At 44.1% G+C, this 19125-nt stretch overlaps 1 protein-coding gene across 4 annotated transcripts in view; it reads right to left on the bottom strand.

The window, feature by feature from the left end:
- The window catches only part of Tmem232 (transmembrane protein 232), a 239260-nt gene that overhangs the window by 171813 nt on the left and 48322 nt on the right, over positions 1–19125 (bottom strand). For 3 of the 4 annotated variants that reach the window (XM_021231245.2, XM_040752937.1, XM_040752938.1), the window contains exons 3-7: positions 16728–16839; positions 16270–16375; positions 15028–15185; positions 5577–5676; positions 3783–3940 (exon numbers count right to left, since the gene is read on the bottom strand). In XM_021231245.2, the coding sequence (XP_021086904.1) occupies positions 3783–3940; positions 5577–5676; positions 15028–15185; positions 16270–16375; positions 16728–16839 (634 nt within the window). Of the gene's footprint in view, positions 1–3782; positions 3941–5576; positions 5677–15027; positions 15186–16269; positions 16376–16727; positions 16840–17007; positions 17222–19125 lie in introns of those variants that run through there. The other variant, XM_040752939.1, reaches the window with a different exon arrangement.

The raw sequence follows: 19125 nt of genomic DNA, 5'->3' as shown, positions 1-19125 counted from the left end.
AATACAAATGTGTCAACCAAATACTAGCATGAATCACTGGCTACATTACGAAGCTGCTGTTAAGCATCATTTATACTTGGGACACAGCAGAGTGTCCCACTGTTAAGCATCATTTACACTCAGGACACAGCAGAGTGTCCCAGATTTCGGTCACGTCGTTTTTGCTAACCGAGTATGTGAAGACGGCTAATCACGTGAGAGTATCAAATTGGTGTATCTGCTACTTTTCAGGGAACTATTTGTACTTTACATAATACTACTTAATAAGGGGTCTACTCCATTTCAACTGAGTTTAAAATCCAAAGAACTATGCTATTATTGCGACGCAACAACTGTGCTTGGTAAATTCAACTCTGGCACTGTGCACAGGACAGAAATTCAATCCTGCAAGTGGGGCTCTACAATTGCAAAGCTAATGAAAGTGTACGACTTGTCCAAGTTGGTGGGAACTACGGGTCTGGATCACTTTAAAGGACATTAAAAGAAGAAACTGTGTCCAGTAGCAAGGAAAGGAAGTTTTCTATTTGTAGGCAAAACCAAAATCCACATTGCATGACTTATAGTATGTAAATTCTACAGGATTTTTTAAAGCAGTTCTAGCATTCATGGTGCAACAAATCCAGCAACAGCTTTTACTCCATCTCTATAAGCATTAAGCCTAAAATATTTTACAATGGACAGCATAGGCTGAGGACGGACCTTTTAGTATAATTGGAAGAGGGTGATGGATAGATCAATAAATCCTGGACTGTAACACAGCACCAATGAGGGCAGGAGGGAAGATGACCACTACTGCAGATTTTACCTTCTGTCGCCTTTTCTTTTCCTCTTTCATTCCCCAAAGTAAGGGGCGAAATGGGTATTGAATGGGCAGATGCTCAACTGAACTGGAGAGGCTGGCTTAGAAATACCACACTGGAGAAACTGGGTGGGAACTAGGGAACTTCAGGGCTTGCAATCACACCGTGAATCACTGCCGACTAGAGGAGCCGTGATTTAGGAGCGCTGTGGCTCCACTATCTTTTACAGTCTGTATGTTATGAAGTAATTGGAGAAGAAAAAGAAAGGCAATAAACCTGACAGCCCCAAATGCGTTATAGTCCCCTCAGAGAATCACACGGATGGAGCTGAAATAGAATTTAGGTCTTTTGTTCTACGGGGTGGAAATGGTGGAGAGAGACCGAGTGACTGCGCATGTCACTCTGGGCGGAGGCATTCGCTCCGTGAGCTGTCTGTAGATTTTGCCCCTTCTGGCAGCACATCTCTGCCACTTCCAAGGGTAAGTAGATTTGTTCAAGAGCACCAGCATGGAAACTAGCAGTGGCCTTCCCTGAGCCGAAGCATCTGTGTAGCATGCAGACCACACAGCACCAGATTTAAGAGATACAACACCCAGATCACCACGTCCCTTCGGTGTAGCCACAGTCTCGGCTGGAAGCCATTGTGAACTGCCTAGGCTAACTTGAATCCTTCGAAATATTTTCAGTGTTTGATGCCCATGGTTTTTGTCTTTTCATTCACAAAGTACAATTTTATTTATTCGTTAAGGCAGCTCTGATGGCGGCGATGGTGGTGATGGTGATTGTGATCACGGAAACGAATATTCTTTCTTTTTACAATGAGCAAATGTTGGTCTGGAAAAGCTGAACAGACATCTACGTCACACAGGCAGAGGTCAAGCAGGTCAAAACATGTTTTAAACTTTGAAACAAGTGCTTCTTTTTGCATGACACAACTTGTGTTCATTCCCAATTATAACCAAATGGTTCCAATTACTTAGCACACATCTCTCTTTATATAGATGGTTTACCGCCAACAAGCCAAGAGACAAACACTTAAGGCTTAAAAATTACAAACGTACCTAATAAAATGCATTTTCTCATCTGTTACATTTAGTTAATGTTTGAAAGGCACTAAAGGGTGTTTGAGAAGACTATGAGGTCACACATTCAAAAAGCTATTTTTAAAAGGAATTTTCTCAAATGTCCTTATCATTAGAACTTTCCAGGATGGGGAGAAGACCCAGCAGATGAGGACTGGCTACACAAGTGTGAGAACCAGGGGTGAATCCACAGCACACACGTAAAACCTGGGCCGCTCAGACATCCCACCTGAAACGCCAGCTCCCTGCAGTTGGAGACTGGCTCTCAGAGCAAGCTGGCTGGCTCGTCTAGCTGGGTGGAATGGACCATCGCAGGTTCAGGGAAAGACTGCATAAACCAAGAGAATCCAGAGCAATCAGAGAAGGCTCCAACAGCTCCCTCTGGCCTCCACACCCACGTACGCACACATGCATGCGCACTGCACATGTGCATCCCCACACACATGCATGCACACTGCATATATGCATTCCCACACACATGCATGCACACTGCACTTATGCATCCCCACACACATGCATGCGCACTGCACATATGCATCCCCACACACATGCATGCGCACTGCACATATGCATCCCCACACACATGCATGCACACTGCACATATGCATCCCCACACACATGCATGCACACTGCACATATGCATTCCCACACATGCATGCACACTGCACATATGCATCCCCACACACATGCATGCGCACTGCACATATGCATCCCCACACACATGCATGCGCACTGCATATATACATTCCCAAACACATGCATGCGCACTGCACATATGCATTCCCACACACATGCATGCGCACTGCACATATGTATTCCCACACACATGCATGCGCACTGCACACATGCATTCCCAAACACATGCATGCGCACTGCACATATGCATTCCCACACACATGCATGCGCACTGCCCATATGCATTCCCACACACATGCAAACATGAGTAAACCCATGCAGGCACACTCCCCGTACAAGCAAAAGGCATGAGTATTTTTCCTCTGTAGGAAGTTAAAAAGAATAAATTTTCCATTTAGAAGTTATAAAGATTAAAATAATGGAAAAAAATCCCTGTCTCACAGTTCTCACATTATTTTTCAGAAAATATTTAAGTAAAGGAAATAGATTATTACCAAAAAGGATGAAATTTTTCCTGTGGAAAAATATCTGTCTTATACACAATTACATGGCTCATTGAACTTGCATTTGCATGATTATCACTTATTGCATAGATTGTTAATAACATAAGTAAAAAAACTTTTGCACTAGAATTGTTTTAATCTCTCAATTTGAACTTTTTGAAGTGGGGAGGATCTCACCGTGTAGCTTTGGCCGGCCTTGAACTGACAGAGATTTGCCTACTTCTGCTTCCCTTGTGGTTAAAGGTGGGCACCATCAGGCCCAAACAATTTGAGAACTTTGGCAAGGTTTTGGTTGACATTAATGGCATACTAAGTGCTATTTCACATAGAACAGGAAGAACATGACGTTCCACATGTGTTCCATGGCCAGTCTATACATTCCTCCCCTTAGGAGGAATATACCATTATCTGTCGCTAAGTGACTGAGACAGGACCCATATGATAGAGGTGTCATGTCAGTGTGCCTCTCAGAGGAGTAACGGATCGCACTGAGGGCGCATTCCCCGTCTACCAATCTATGAAACAAGAATTGTGCATAAGCAAGAGTGTGCGCTAGTCCCCCTCCCATCTCCCCTCCCCCTCCCATCTCCCCTCCCCCTCCCCCTCCCATCTCCCTTTCCCCCCTCCCACTTCCTCCTCCCGTGCGCCCCCCGGCCCCCGCCCCCGCTGAGCTCAGCCTCAACAGTGCATGCATGCTGAATTGAGCAGAATTTTATCTTATAGCTATGCGACAGGACGCACCCACTGCCCCAGTTACCCACCAAGTCAGGAGACACGCCCTCCATTCCGTCTCCATTCCCCACGACTGACTCAGAGTGGAGTTCTCTTTTACATATAATTTCCGACGTTTTCAGAATGAACTGCACGTTTGAGAGGATGTTTGGATACTTCTGGAAGGATACCTCAGAGAAATAAAGTGCTGTTGGGGAGGAAAAAAATCATTGTTGGGAAATATATTTGTTACTACCTTGCATTGAGTTCCATTTGTCTTTTAGTTATTAAAGCATAATTATATTCAGTACGTCAGTGCCCTAACTAGTTAAAATTTATAATGGTATGTGTGTCCTCTGGTGGCAAAGAAGAAAACTACACCATAAATAATCACATCAGAGATTTTATAATTCAGGGCAGCTTTGCGCAATGGTTGTGATGTACAGTTAAATAATGTATTCTCCCTCTCTCGGCAGCCATTAACCTCGGGTGTCTCCTCCTCACTTAGGGGTAGAGCTTTGTGAGATTTTTCCCGGTGACCAGCCCAAAACATATACACGCATGAGCAACAGTAAATGGACTCAGCAAGCTCTCCTGACAGATTCAAAGGTACATGCGTGCAATTAAAGAAGAGGCCGTGAATTTGAAAAGGGGTCTGTAGAATTAGAGGGGGCGTAAGCACACTCGTCTATGAAACTCTTGAAAGTCCTTAGCTAAAACGTGCATGTGGCTTAACATACAATGTATATTATACTGTAATATATAATTATCTGTGATATGTTGTACATGTTAATGCATATTGTGTGGCTACTGTTCGGTTTTCCCCAGGGATGAGATCCCCGATAGATTTGTCCAGTCTCAAGTGTTCATCCCTACACTTATTTACATGTGAGCAACATTAAATGGATTCAGTGGGCTCTTATACGGGCTGTGACATCCCAGGACACCCGCGGGTGTTCTTAGCTATATCACCTGTATCCTACGCTTCGCTTTTTCTGGGACGGTCAAGTCGGCTGCCACATTTTTCCCAAATCTTGGCCATATTAGTCGCTACAAAAGCATTAACTTCCTCCTGGCCCCTCACGTTCCCACGCGTCCACCTAGAGCCAGTTAACTAACATCAACTTCTTTGCCCTAGGACATTCCCACTGCAGTCATTTGCCTCGTCAGTACCCATCCCTCCACAACCCCTTCCCTGCAGAGTATAAGCGGATGCGTATCACAATTGCTGAACGGCAGGCGGGGCAAGTGGCCTTTCTCCCCGGAGCGCCAATCAGAACAATTTAAATGACCAGGCTCTGCTTCACGCAGGGCTACCATATTCTGCAGTGCCACCAGACGGAGACGCCCAGTGCCCCCTCTCTCCCCATTCCAGCATCCCCGGTGCCAGCAGACCTCCTTTAGAGTATGAGAGCTCCGTTGCTTTACAGTCATGGTTACAAGCGAGGAGACTGAGTCTCGGTCGTCACCACACACTTGGGGAAGGAAATAACTTCTCACAGAAGGCTGAGGCGGTGGGGAGAAGAATGGGGAAGTCCAGGTGAGGGTCAAAGGATATAAGGTTTCAGTCAAGGTTAGACCCTGGACATCTACGGCACAGGTGGTGACCACAGTTCGTGAGAAAGCACATCACGTTGGGATTGCAAAGATACCGGGATCTTAAATGCTCTCACCACAAGAAATTCCAAGTTTCTGAGGGAAAACAAATACTGAAGAAAGGGAGCCATCTTTGCAGGCATTACTTTTCATGAAACATAAAACAGCTTACGCCCTTTATAGTGACAGTCATCTTAAGATGTAGCATAAAAGATTTATAAGCACAAAGATAAAAAAAAATACTCTACCGTATAGATATGGTTGCAGCCTAAGCAAATGTTGTTTAAAACTTTCTAAGTGACCGTGCAGGAAAAAAACAAACAGTCGTAAGAAGATCAAATAGCCAATCTGTCAAGAGAGAAAAGAGAAAAGCATTTTTGTGTTGCACCAATAAATGCTTAAAAACCATAGAGAAAGATAAACCACTTTATTATGACATTTACTTTTTGATAAAACAATTTTAAACTCGGTTGGTATTATGTGTTTTTGAAATAACTTTAAAACGTTTATGTCAAGGCCGAAACACCATTTCAGTCAAAAGACGAGCTTAAATAAATCCTGTCCACCCGATTTCCAACCAGCCCACACTGGATGCCGCTCCTTTCTGTACCCTTCAAAGCAACATTGTTTTCCAAATTGTACATCATAACCCTTAAGTAACTCATGAAATGAACTCATGGGGTTTTATATAGAAATAACTTACAGGAGGGGAGAAAATACCATGCTGTATTTCACAATTCCCTTTATTTGGGTATATTGGAGTCTGTATATTATGTATGTGTAGATCACAGTGAGTTACATATTTCTTCCTATGGCTTTTAACCAAAACAGTTTGAAACACAGACTTGGGGAATGATGGAAAATAGTCTGTTCTTCCTAGCATGCTGCAGGGAGCTCACTGCACAGTCTTAGTTCTGTGACCAAAAAAATACATCTATAGCTAAAAATGGGCAGTTTAACACAAGCTCCAGAAAGCGGAATACCTGCAGAAACACATAGCACACGATATTTCATACGATAATATGAAAAAAACGTAAAATCTAAAAGCAAATAGACTGTAATCTGTGTAAGTTACTAAATCAGGGAGCCCCATAAAATAACAGCAACAATTCCCATCAAATGTGCTTGAGAGAAAAACCAAATACTTCAACAGTGATGCCAAATATTAACAGAGATCTATGTTGAAAATACAACAAAGCAGGTGAGTCTGGCCAAGTGCCAAATGCTTCACCCAGCACTACTAAGGAAATAAAAATAAAAGCTGTTACAGGAATGTGAAGCTAGGATGCTCTCTCCGCACACCCCCTTTGCTCTCAAGTAAACACTGAGTCTCAGCTAGGGCTCTTATTGTACCGAAAACCTTTACTATTAAAACCAATTTGATGAAGAGCGATTGGCGTTAAGGAATTTTTCTGAAACTCATGAACACCAGCCCTATAGACCTCCACGTGAAAATAAAGTGTTTTCAGTGTGCGTGCAAGTGGTCTCTTTGTGCAGCTGATGTTAAGAACTTGAAGGTAAAGGTCAGGAAGTGAAAATCTACAGACCACGTGACAAGCAGCAGTGCATCCAACGGCACTCTTACAGACACAAGCTCCCGCAATCAAAGGCAAAGGCTGAGAAGCTAGTGGGGGGCAGGAATTTCATAAGGAACTGGTGATTGTAGCAAAAGGAGCAATAAAGTATACTCACACTGTATTATTCTCTAGTCAACCTTAGGACCCAGAGGGTGTCCTTAGTTACTACTACACCAAGGGGAAAAAACAGTTTAATATTCCATTTCTAATATTCTAAAGGCTTTTTATTGAAAATTGTCCCTTTCCCTATCTCTCAGGGCTCTGGGGGCTCCTCCATGTAACCTGCATTTGCCCTCTGTGGCCTGACAGCTCAGGCGCCGCCTCCCACGTGGATGGCTGCTTCCTAAGTGCCCTTTTCTCTCCTGCCCTCCCTTCCCTAACCTTTGCCTCTTCCGTGCTCTTCTTTCTGGTGTCCTCTCATTCCCTGGACACCTCTATCTGGCTGTGAGACAAATGCAGCATGGGAATCATCTTGTTTTGTATTTTCATATTTATATGGAAGCACGACACAAAATTTTTGTTTTGTTTTGTTTTGTTTTACGTAGTACCCTCACTATACTTCCAGAAGAGTGCTTCCAAAATCAAGTTAGAAAATAGGTAAAAGGAAAGGCTGTACACACACAATCTGGAATTGGGGCGATGTTCAGGAATCATGTATCACTTATCTGATCAGGCCTTAATTATTCCACTAAATGAGGAACAAAATGGCAGAGGAGGAGGCGGGGCTTCTCACAGCACTGCTGCCATAGCACTGAAGCGTGACTTAGGGGAAACTGCTGCTTTCCAACCAAAAGAATCTGCCTCTGAGAGGTGACATACCATTGCCTCATCGCTTACAGTCTAGTGCAGGTGGGATAGCCAATCCCCTGGCCGAGGAAGGGACAGCTCCTCAGGAAGGCAATGTTTACCTCAAGCCACGTTGAATAATTAACCCTATGGGATAATGTGTATGTCTGTTCATCCTGAAGGTTCAAGGAGAAAGACCACTGACCCAAACCATCATGACCAAATAATTCAAGCAATTAATTAAAGCAAGCCTTTTTTATTTGTACACATAGGCTGTCTCCCCCAAAAGTGAGGTTCAAGAGGTCAGCATCAGATGTGAGGAAGACAACGTGTTTGTAGCTCAGGGGTAGGGGTTTTCCAACATGAGGGATTTGGTGTGCAAAATAGGTTACAGGAGCAGAACATAAGCATAACAAGTTAGACAAAGGACAGCCCAAAACACAGACATGCTTGCAAGGAGGTCATAACAAGGTATCGTAACAACAAGGGGTCACAGAAATCTTTTGAAATGAAGGTGAAGTTGTGAGAGGTGGTTATACACAACTTTCTGAAACAAAGACACGGTTACCATTTCCTAGAGCAGGCAGTACAGAACCATCTGTAGCTAAAGTTACAGGTGGGGCACAGCCCAGTCCTTGAGAAACAGAATCAATCATGAACAGGAATGAACCTAGTTTGCCTTTTAAGCCTGAGACAAGGAAGGCAGGCCGATCGTGAAGACTCTGGGGTGGACACAGACACCACAAGCAGGTGCGCCTTCAGGGAAAGGGGCAGAATCGACAGGAAATGGACATCGAGGAGGCACAGAGCAAGGCCGCTGTCCCTGAGTCTCCAGTGGCCTCCCTCCACGTCTCGACTTGCATGTCTGCTAGAGGAAAAGTGATTATGTAATGCAGCCTCACCCCTTGATATATTGCTCCCGCATTAGATTAAATGCCAGGTCATTTAATTTTTAAAACACTTCCATAGCTTCTCATCTTCAGGTTGAGTAATTTTGCGTGGGTCAGAACCGTGCAAATTTGCAGCAGCTGTGAATGATCAGTGTGTGACTACATAGTTTGCACAGTGAAAAATGTGCAAGTATATGAGGCATGTCTACTTATTTATGCCTCGCAGTACATGGGCTATATAGTAGCCACCATTTTGAAAACAGGGGACGGGGAAAATTGTGTCACAGAGAATTTAAGTAACTTAGCATTTCAGCAGGAAAGGTTTTGAAAACCTAGACAGACGTTATTTGAAGTCCAGTGGACTTTTTCAGCCATGATCCCACATACTGGGTCAATTCTCAGATCATTCATTTAAAAGCTAGCTCTTTATTGTGTGAGCCAATACAAACCAGCCAGTGGAGATAAGCATGGCCTGTGGCCCTCAGCACCCTCCTGGCCTTTGCAGAATGTTCCTTATGAAACTCAAAGTCCATGGGAAGCCTCCCCTCTGCTATTTTCTTTTGACAGAGAACTGTATTAAAAGGCACTGTTACTGACGTGTGCAAGGATTCACTAAAGAAACCACCAAGATGGCTGATCCATGGTTGGTAAGAAGGTTCTGATTGTGTGTAAGAGAGGGAGGACATCTGAGGCATCTGGAAGAGACTACAGCAGAGAGAGAAAGAAGGATACTGGACTTTGCTGGGGTTATCTGTGAGAGAAGGGAGAACAGCAAGACTCACTGGGCAGGGGGAGAAACCTTGCTGTTATAAAGAGAGCAGGATTCTGGAACATCCTGGGGGCTAGCAGAGGATGAATGGGGGAGGACAGAGGGGCCAAGGATGCTAGCGTGGGCTTTGAAATGTATAGCAAGTACTTGTGAATAGGGGCTTGTCTTAGTTAGGGTTTCTGTTGGTATAAAGAGACACCACAACCACAGCAACTCTTACAAAGGAAAACATTTAACTGGGGCTGGCTACAGCTTCAGAGGCTGAGTCCATCATCACCATGGTGGCCTTCGGACAGACACGGTGCTAGAGAAGGAGCTGAGGGTTCTACACCTTGATCCACAGGCAGCAGCAGGAGACTGTGTCACTCTGAGTGAAGCTTGAGCGCATGAGACCTCAGAGCCCACCCCCCCACGGTGACACACTTCCTCCAACAAGGCCACACCTAATCCAACAAGGCCACACCTAATCCAACAAGGCCACACCTCCTAATAGTGCCATTACCTATGAGCCAAGCATTGAAACATACAAGTCTGAGGGGCCATAGCTGTTCAGACCACCACAATCCACCAGCCCTCATAACATAAAGGAAACTTGTAGCCATAACATAAAGGAGCTAGAGGCCAACATGGGCTTTGATATGCGACCATGGGTACATGTCCATTGAGAGCCATGTGTCCCTTCTGCCAGACACAAGGGAAATAACTCCTTTTGGTGGATGAGAACCCATTTCACAAGTCCCTGAAAAATGCCTGCTTAAATCTGACCTCCAGAGATCCTCTATAGTCCAGCTTGAGCTGAACCAAGACTATTATTTCTGGACATATGCACTTCCTGGGCCATAACAAGTGGAAATTTTTGGGGGCTCCACCAGAGTCATCATAGATTCATAGGGAACTTGGGCTCTCCTCTTGGAATGCTTATTAACATTAATGAAAGAATTAACAATGGACTTTAAACAGAAGCCTAAGGACATGGTGATATCCGGGCCCACATTGCCACCAAGGGACACGTCTGGTTCCGAGGCTCTACTGTGACCAGGGTCCGTGTGGATGTCCACGGCCCATCTTACCACCGAAGACCATGCAGATGCCCGTGACATGTCCACATGAAGTCATTTTGATGCCCAAGGGCATGCTGCTGCCAAGGGCCATGATGTAGGTGGACTGCACTGCTATCTGAGGCCATATCGATGTCTGTGGTCCAGGCAGACCTCTAGGGTCTTGCCTGAGCCCATGGTCCTACTGCAGCTGGGACCATGTTCATGATCTGTGGTCTCACCAGAACCAGCGTGAAGGCCCATGGCCCATGCTCCACTGATTCTGAAGAGCATGGAGGCTGCTTTTGCTGTGATATCGATGACTACTGACTCACAGTTGAGAAGGAGGGATATGGAAGGCTTCTATAACCCCTACCCCCACCCCAAGCCTCCACCCCAGAAAAACAGGTAACAGCCTAGACAGGAAGCCATCAAAGAGAACTCTTAAGATGTGTGATGGGGGTGCTGAGGTGTAGTTAGCTGCCCACAGCTGATGACTTCTGGCAGGGTGCAGGTGTCAAGGACTCAGTTCTCATTAAGGGTGAGGCCACTGAGTGTGACCATGCTCCCGTGAGTATATAGATAACATAAATTAGACATTTGTTATTCCTATTTCTATTTTTTACTTTTTGGGGGTGGGGGCAAGTCACAAGGGTGGGGGAAAGTAGACATGGGAGAACTGGAGAGTGAGATGGGGAGCGCGATGGCTTCCAGAGAGTCGATAAGAGTACTATGCTGGAAAAAGAAGAAAACGCTTATCAGTATCTTCAAAGGGACTCCGGTAGAAATGTCACTGACTATGTGATAAATCTGGAGAAATCTAACATCTGTGTGATGTTTTCTAAACTACAATGATGACATGCTCATGTAAATGGCAAACAGAATGTCTGTATTTGCTTACATGTCTTGCTTGACTTCTCCATCAGCACACAAGAATTCTTAGCATATAAATCCTGCATGTTTTATTAAACTTATATGCAGCACTCTGACATAATTGTAGTTTTAATCTTGGTCTTTGAATGACCGTTATTGTTGTGTAGAAACGGGATTACTTTCTTGTGTTCTACTAATTTGCTGTATGTACTAACACGTGTATTATGTTGGTTCATCAGGATTATCTACATAATCATAATGTCCACAAATACAAAAAATTACATCTTCTCTCTCAACCTGTGTATCTTTTATCTATGCCTCCTAGCTGATTTTAATAACTACAAGTTAACTGGCACCTTTATCATAACGTCAGGTAGCTGTGCATGACATTCATATTTGCATGGTCTCTATGACATTCATATTTGCATGGTCTCTATGACATTCATATTTGCATGGTCTCTATGACATTCATATTTGCATGGTCTCTTCTAGCCCAGTGGGTGGGTTTTAAGGCCAATACCCATGCTGTGGCTCTGTGGTATATTTTGAAATCTGGTACTGTGAAACCATCAGCATTAATTTTTTTGTGTGGGACTGCTTTGGCTATTTGGTGACTTTTGTGCTTCAAAATAAATTCTATAATTGCGTTTTTCTGATCTTGTAAAGATTTGTACTGCTTATTTTATGGGGATTGCATTGAATCTATGGATTACTTTTGTGAATAAAGCCATTTTTAATGATGAGCTGGCCCCCAAGTCTGTTCCCTTATTTGGCCACTCTTCCACTTGATGCTGACTACCAAGGTCCATCTGTCAAAGTATTGAAGTCCAGCAATCAAAAACCCCCTTTGACTACTCTAATTAACCCATCCAATAAAAATTAAATGCCTCATCCTAACACAGGGATTCCACTTTTGCCTTTATAAACCACCATTTTTCTTTGTGCCATGCCTGTCTCCTCTCTATCCAGAGGCCATCCTTTGCCCCTCTGGGACAAATACCCCTTCCCCCTTTCCTTTGTCCTCTATCTCCTGTTTTTGTCTCTTATTCCCTGACCTCTGTCCCTCTGGGGCAAATAAATCTCCATTTGCGTTGAGAACTTGGGACTTGAGGTATCTTGTGCCAACACTGGACTTTTCAATACTGTGAGTTAAGTTGGCATTGGAAGCTAGCCATATGGCCAAGCAATCACTTAATTGGGGTTGTGGGAGGCTTTAAAGAAAGGAAGCCAAACATACTAGAAGATCTTTAAACTGTGGACAGCATCTGAGGGAGAGACAGAGACAGAGGCATGATGGAGCCAGCCTGCCTCCATCTTAGACTTAAAAGTCATCTTACAATAAAAACAAATGAGGTTCCCTCCTGCTTATGATTAAAACTCTGTTTCTCAAGGAATGGGCTATGCCTCACCTGTAACCTTAACTACAAATGGTTCTGTACTGCCTGTTCCAGGAAATGGCAATTGTGTCTTTGTTTCAAAGAGTTGTTTATAACCATCTTGTAACCTTACCTTTGTTTCAAAAGATTCTTGTGACCACCTGTTGCTATGACCATCTTGCAATCACATCTCTGTTTTATGACTGACATGTTATGCTCATGTTTATCATAACCCCACCTATTTTTCACATCAAATACCCCATTTGGAAACCCCCTACCATGAGCCATAAAAACCTTGTCTTTCTCATATCCAATTCTTGAACCCCACTTTTGTGGGAGGCAGCCCATGTACACAAATTGTAAGCTTGCTTTAAATAATTGCTTGCTTTAATTAATTTGGCCAAAATGGTTTGGGTCAGTGGTGTTTCTCCTGAGTCTTTGGTGTTAACAATCGACATTTAACCTCTGATCTGTCCCCATATTTTCTATTGTAAAGATAATTATGTATCCATCATGAGCAGTATGTCAAAAACAAAATATAATTTTTAAAAAGTCATTATAACCTCACCATGCCAAGACAACTATTAACATGTTAATTCTTTTCTTCTATTCAGAAATTAGGTCTTTGCTTGGGCCATTTCTCATAAGTTTTCTAACATTTGGCCTTTTGCCCTAAAACTTTCAGAAAGCTCCAAGACTAGGGTCATGGGGATAAAATACAACTATCTCCCCAAAACTCCCTAATGGTGGGTAGATCCAGGAATATTCCCTCACAACCGAAGCTGTAAACTGCAGCCTCTGATCAATCAGTTTCACTTGTTTTACAGACAGGCTGCGTGCCTGCAGTCTAAAGGGACTCTTTCTAATCTCCCCTCTTTGTAATAATAGAACCATTATTTAAGCCTAATTTATTTGCAATAAAATCACTAGTTATTCTTGAATTTATTTTTTCATAATAAATTTTTCCCATGTCAACTGTGGCTATTACAAATACTGGAAACTTTTGACAAGGGACTTTGCAAAGCATAACCCGTATGATGAAGGCTTCCCACTGAGTCGCTCCAGAGTGACAGGCTTCTGACAGGACCACTCACCTCAAACTGAAAGATTAAGGCTCTTTCTCAGAAGTTTTAAACAAAGGCTCAGTGGTTAAGAGCATGTGTTGCTCTTGCAGAGGATTTGGGTTCAGTTCCCATCACCTACATGGAAGCTCACAACTAGATTCTACACACACACACACACACACACACACACACACACACACACAATGCCCATATATAGGGAAGTGGGGAGGAGAACATGATGGATCAGGAAGATCCAGTTGGGGGAAAACAAAGGAGAGTAAGGAAAGAGATGCCTTAATAGAGGGAACCAGTATGGGCTTAAGGAGAAACCTGGCACTAGGGAAATCTCTAGGAATCCACAAGGATGACCCCAGCTAAGAATCTAAGTAACAGTGGAGAGGCTACCTTAATTGCCCTTCCCCGATAATGAGATTGATGACTACCTTAAATGCCATCCCAGAGCCTTCATCCAGTAGCTGATGGAAGCAGAAGCAGAGACCCACAGCTAGGCACTGGGACGGACTCCTTGAGCCCAGTTGAAGACAGGGAGGAGCGATAAGCAAAGGGGTCGAGACCATGTTGGTGAAATTCACAGAAACAGCTGACTCAAGCAAATGGGAGCTCACTGACTCGACTGACAGCTGGGGAACCTGCATGAGGCTGAATTGGGTCCCCGTGAACGTGGGTGACAGTTGTGTGACTTGGCCAGGCTATGGGGCCACTGGCGGTGGAAGCAGCAATTAGCCATAGTGCGTGAACTAGCTTTTTGGAGGGAGGCCTTGTTCGGCCTAGATACAGGAGGGAGGGCCTTGGTCCTGTCCCAAGTGATGTGACAGACTTTGATGATTCCCCCATGGGAGGCCTCACCTTCTCTGAGGAGTGGATGGGGTATGGGGCCTGGAGATGGTGGGGGGAGTGGGAAGACAGGAGGGAGAAGGAACTGGGATTGGTATGTAAAATAAGATTGCTTTAAAAATAAATAAAGGAATTTGAAAATCTAACATTTCACAAAGAAAGTCCCATATACATAAAATAAAAGTAAATAAATCTTTTCTTTTTTTAACCCTTAAAAATCTGTGCATACTTAGGAAAACAATATGACAGTTTTTTAAATAATTATATCCTTAAGCAGTTCTTGAAATTCTATTTTCCTCAAACTGTTTCAACTTGGCTATGGAAGACAGCAAACTTCCAGTCATACACAAAGTTCAGGAAACTGTCCTCACAAATCCAATGCCCTGTTTGACCCTGAAGCAGACAGCACGGTAGCTTCCCATCGCTTGCATCTATAACAATTAAAACGCATTCAAAAATTAAAAAGGCATACCTTCACCAGTTTTATTTCAATCAAATATAAAAACCCCTTCAGGAATGCATCACAACAGAGCCGATATAAAACCGATTCCGCCAGAAAGAACAGGGCAGGGAGCTGATCGCAGCTGAAGGAAGCGTGGTCCAACGAGGCGTGGAGCATGTTCAAAGCTTCTGGAACGGCACCAACGCAAAATCGCATCACTGAAAAGCTGATCTTGCCTCTCTGCTTAGTATACTCACGTCTGCAATCCACTGTGTGTGTCCTTCGGGTTCTGGGGCTTCTGCTGTGCCCGTAAATGCTTTCTACCCAGTGAGAGTTACCCCAAACCTCAGCAGGCCTGGTGACTGGTTCACTCAATAGAACGCAGAAGAAATTGACAGTGGGTGATTGCCAAGGCCAAACCCCCAAAAGAAGCACAGCCTCTACCTAACCCTCCACCCCGCACCCCTCCCCCACCCCCCTCTTCTCCCCTTTTCCTTCCCCCCTCATCTCCCAGACAGCAGTGAGGCTGCTGGTTGGCAGTACACCACCAGACCTGCCTCCCACAAAGTCTGTTGAACACCGAACAGAGGCAGCGGTGTCACGATGCCAGGCCATAAAACCAGGTGAAGGAGGCTCCCAGGCAGTATCGCAAATCCCAGTTTACACAGGAAATACCCTGTGACCTTAGCAGTTAGCGTCCCCAAACTCATTTTACAAGGCATACACATGGCATTCAGTTTAACGAGAGAAGGAATTCCATCCCCTTAAAAATAACATTATTTCGTTTCCTTTTTAGATTGGGTAGAGGTTGCTTGAAAGGAGCCATATAAGTGGGAAATGATAAGTGAAAAGGGAATGAGCTTCCTGTCTTAAAGCAGAAAGAAAAAAGGCATGCCAAGGGCCAATGGCAAGACTATAAATTGCAAAAAAAAAAAAAAAACACCTTTGTTAGGGGACTGCTGTAGGCGGACTCATTCAACGACAGTATACAGTGATTTTTAAATTAATTACCAATTCTGGGGGAAGATATAAAGACTATAGTGAGAAAAAGCTTTTAAAAATTTTTTGTAATTAAAAAGCTTAATAGTCAAAGCCATGAGTGCAAAATTACAGAGGAACTTTCATAATGAAACATCATGAGATATTTTGATGGACAATTTACAAAAATTACTTCAAATTTACTAAAAGTTTACTTTAAATTCTCAAGTCATCCCCTTGTGGATCTGCAAACACTTGGGGCTCATCTGCAGTTGGGTCTGCTCACATACATACCGTCTTGGATCTCCCCTTTGCACTGAGCCAGATAGATGACCTCTGCCCACGCAGTCGGAAGATGCACGTGCTTCCCAGAGCCCAGCGCCTTGAGACCCAGCTTCCTCTGTGATGAATAAGCAAAAGATGAGCACAGCAGATGGAAATGTGTATCCCTTTGTTGGTTTGTTTGCTTTATTCTTAATCACATTCTGGAAGTCACTCTTCCACGCCAATGTTTTGTGATCAGAGTTAGAGAAAACGTTACATTTTTCTCTTGCGGAGAAGCTTCTCACCAAAATCATTTGGTTATAAACTTTAAATTTGATTAACATTAATATTTGAGCTCCACTTACTTACAAAGGTGGCTGTCTGTACCCACATCTTTACTTTTTCTTTCAACGTTATACAGCAGGTTAGCATTTACAAACTAAGAAAGGAAGTTTACAATATGGAGGGACCAGGGAGCAGACCCTTACCTTACATCTGACGAGGAGTTTCCTAGCTTGTTCCAACAATTCTTCCTTCTCTAATGGATTCTCTGTGTGGTTAAATTTCAATATGAACTCTTTGGTGATTGAAAACGACGACCTGCACAGAAAAGCAATAATGACGGCCATCACCTTTGAATTTTAATTAATCATCTTCTAGTGGCCAAGCATACCAATGTCCTAGGAAAAGTAATTTTCGCTTATAATGTTTCACAAACAAACAAGATCAGTAGAAGCAAAGGTCCCTAAGCAGACCACCCAGACTTACCGAAAAACAGATTCCTTTTCCAGAGGTGTTTGTTGTGTGAAAAACACTCCTGAAATGGATGCCAGCAGTCTTTGGGATATTTTCTTCACAGGCAAAATTGAGCACAGATTCAGTTACGCTGAAGGCTGGTTTATCTCCTCCCATAAATCAGTGTTGCTCCCATTTGAGCTAAATCTGTAGTGCCCCCCCCCCACGTGGGTTCATTCCAACTGTGACCGCAGTGAAGTGTCGAGGGAGAAGAAGATACACAGAGCCAAGTCAGCTCCAGTAGCCATGGTGACGCTGCGCGTAAGGGAGACGTCATTGCAGGGCTCCTGCAAGAAGAGGGCCAGCCCCTGGGGCCGGCCCCTCCACAAGATGGTTCCCATGACCACTGAGAGCTGGAGTAGAGGAAGCGGGGCGGGAGAGCCACGCGTGGTCAGACAAGCGATGAGGACGGCTCTCACTGGGACGGCAGCCGTGCAGGCAAAAGAGCAGATCACGTAGCATATGCACTTGACGTCAGACTGACCCAAGCAAGAGTTGCCAACTAGGCTTGAAGAAGGGAGTCGTGATTCAATTGACTCACTAAAAGGACAGAATGGCTACTCACTGAAGCCACCAAAACTGCTAGAGGCACGCACTTGACGTAGGGGTGGAAAAGAAGACCAGTATTAGGCAGGTGTTGAGATGACAACCGCCGGACAAACGTAGATGGAAGGAGAGTAGGCGTGTGGGTGTGCAAACTTCAATTACGGGGGGGGGGGCTCAAATGGGATGTGCCTACTTTGGCATCATCAATGCGTGTCAGTGTTGCTGGGTAAGTTTGCACGTCGTGACGATGTGTTCTGCCTCACCTGCCTAAGGTACCTTCTGATTGGTTTAACGAAGAGCTGCATGGCCAATAGGTAGGCAGGAGAGAATAGGCGGGACTTCCAGGAAGGAAGAGGAACTATGGGTTAGAATCTGGTGCGGCAGGGTGTCACCAGCGAGACATGGGATGTACAGAATGGAGGAGCGGTAAAGAGCCACGTGACAGAGTGTAGATGAAAAGAAACGGGCTAATTTGAGTTGTAAGAGTTAGTTGGGGGCAAGCCTAAGCTAAGGGCCAAGCTTTCATAATTAATAATAAGTCTCCATGTCATTTTCTGGGGGCTGGTGTTCCAAAGAAAGTCTTACTACATATCCATACCCTACTACATATCAAAACTTAGCCTCGGGAAGGAGAAGGGTCTCATGCAGAAAGATAAGAATTATTCTGAAGAGAAGTGGGAGGAACAAGTTGAGATCTTATCTAAATGACAATGAGCACAGCAATGAGGAACTCTGGGGACCTGTGGGAGTCTGTGGGCTCAACGCTGCTATCAAAACAACAGTGAGGTTAAGTCAGGCGCATTAGCATTTTGGAGGTGATGATGGGGAGATTGTGATCTAGAGGTCAGAATAGCCTATAAAGCAAGTTTCGGGGCTGCATACTGAGGTTTCCTCCCACCAATCTCAAAAAAAAAAAAATCTGGAAAATATTATGAAGTCGGTAGATTCATTGAATTATATTTTTGCAATCAAATAACTGTTAGAATTGTGCTTCTAAGAAAGAGCTGGAAAAATACAAATGTTTATTTATGGTTCACTGTATTTGGAGTTTACTAAATTAATTGTTCTGTGGAGTACAGAAAAAAAAACGAATAAAAATCTAATTTTTCCACTGAATAAATTATAATCTGTCTAGCAGAAAGATGTGCCAAAAAGTAATGCCAGTGCCACACAATCACAGACTGAGCGCCGATAATGATGACACTCTGTAAGCTGGGACCGCATACAGGTCGCCTGGAGAACAGTTAACGCACTGACTTGTTCTGTGGCGCCACCCTAAGCATCCCCTGTATCGGACACTAAGGTGTGCATTGAGACTACAGAGGTGGGGTGGACGTGCATCCTTGACCCCTGGAGCACTCGGAACATTACGGGAAGAGCTGCAGGGTTTGGGCTCACACACAGTCCACCAGAGCTGCCCTGATGAATGAGTGACTCCATGCTTACTTCCATCTCCCCACCTGGCTTTCTGCCTGCGAAAGAGCTGTAATTAGACACGGCGAAGACAGGCTTGAAGTTCTTTTCTTGTTGCCCTCTGGGATGGCT

Source organism: Mesocricetus auratus, unplaced genomic scaffold (assembly GCF_017639785.1).
Source record: "Mesocricetus auratus isolate SY011 unplaced genomic scaffold, BCM_Maur_2.0 Super-Scaffold_100010, whole genome shotgun sequence".
Lineage (NCBI taxonomy): Eukaryota > Metazoa > Chordata > Mammalia > Rodentia > Cricetidae > Mesocricetus > Mesocricetus auratus.
Note: the sequence above shows the minus strand (reverse complement) of the source record. Positions and strands in the feature narration are given on the sequence as shown.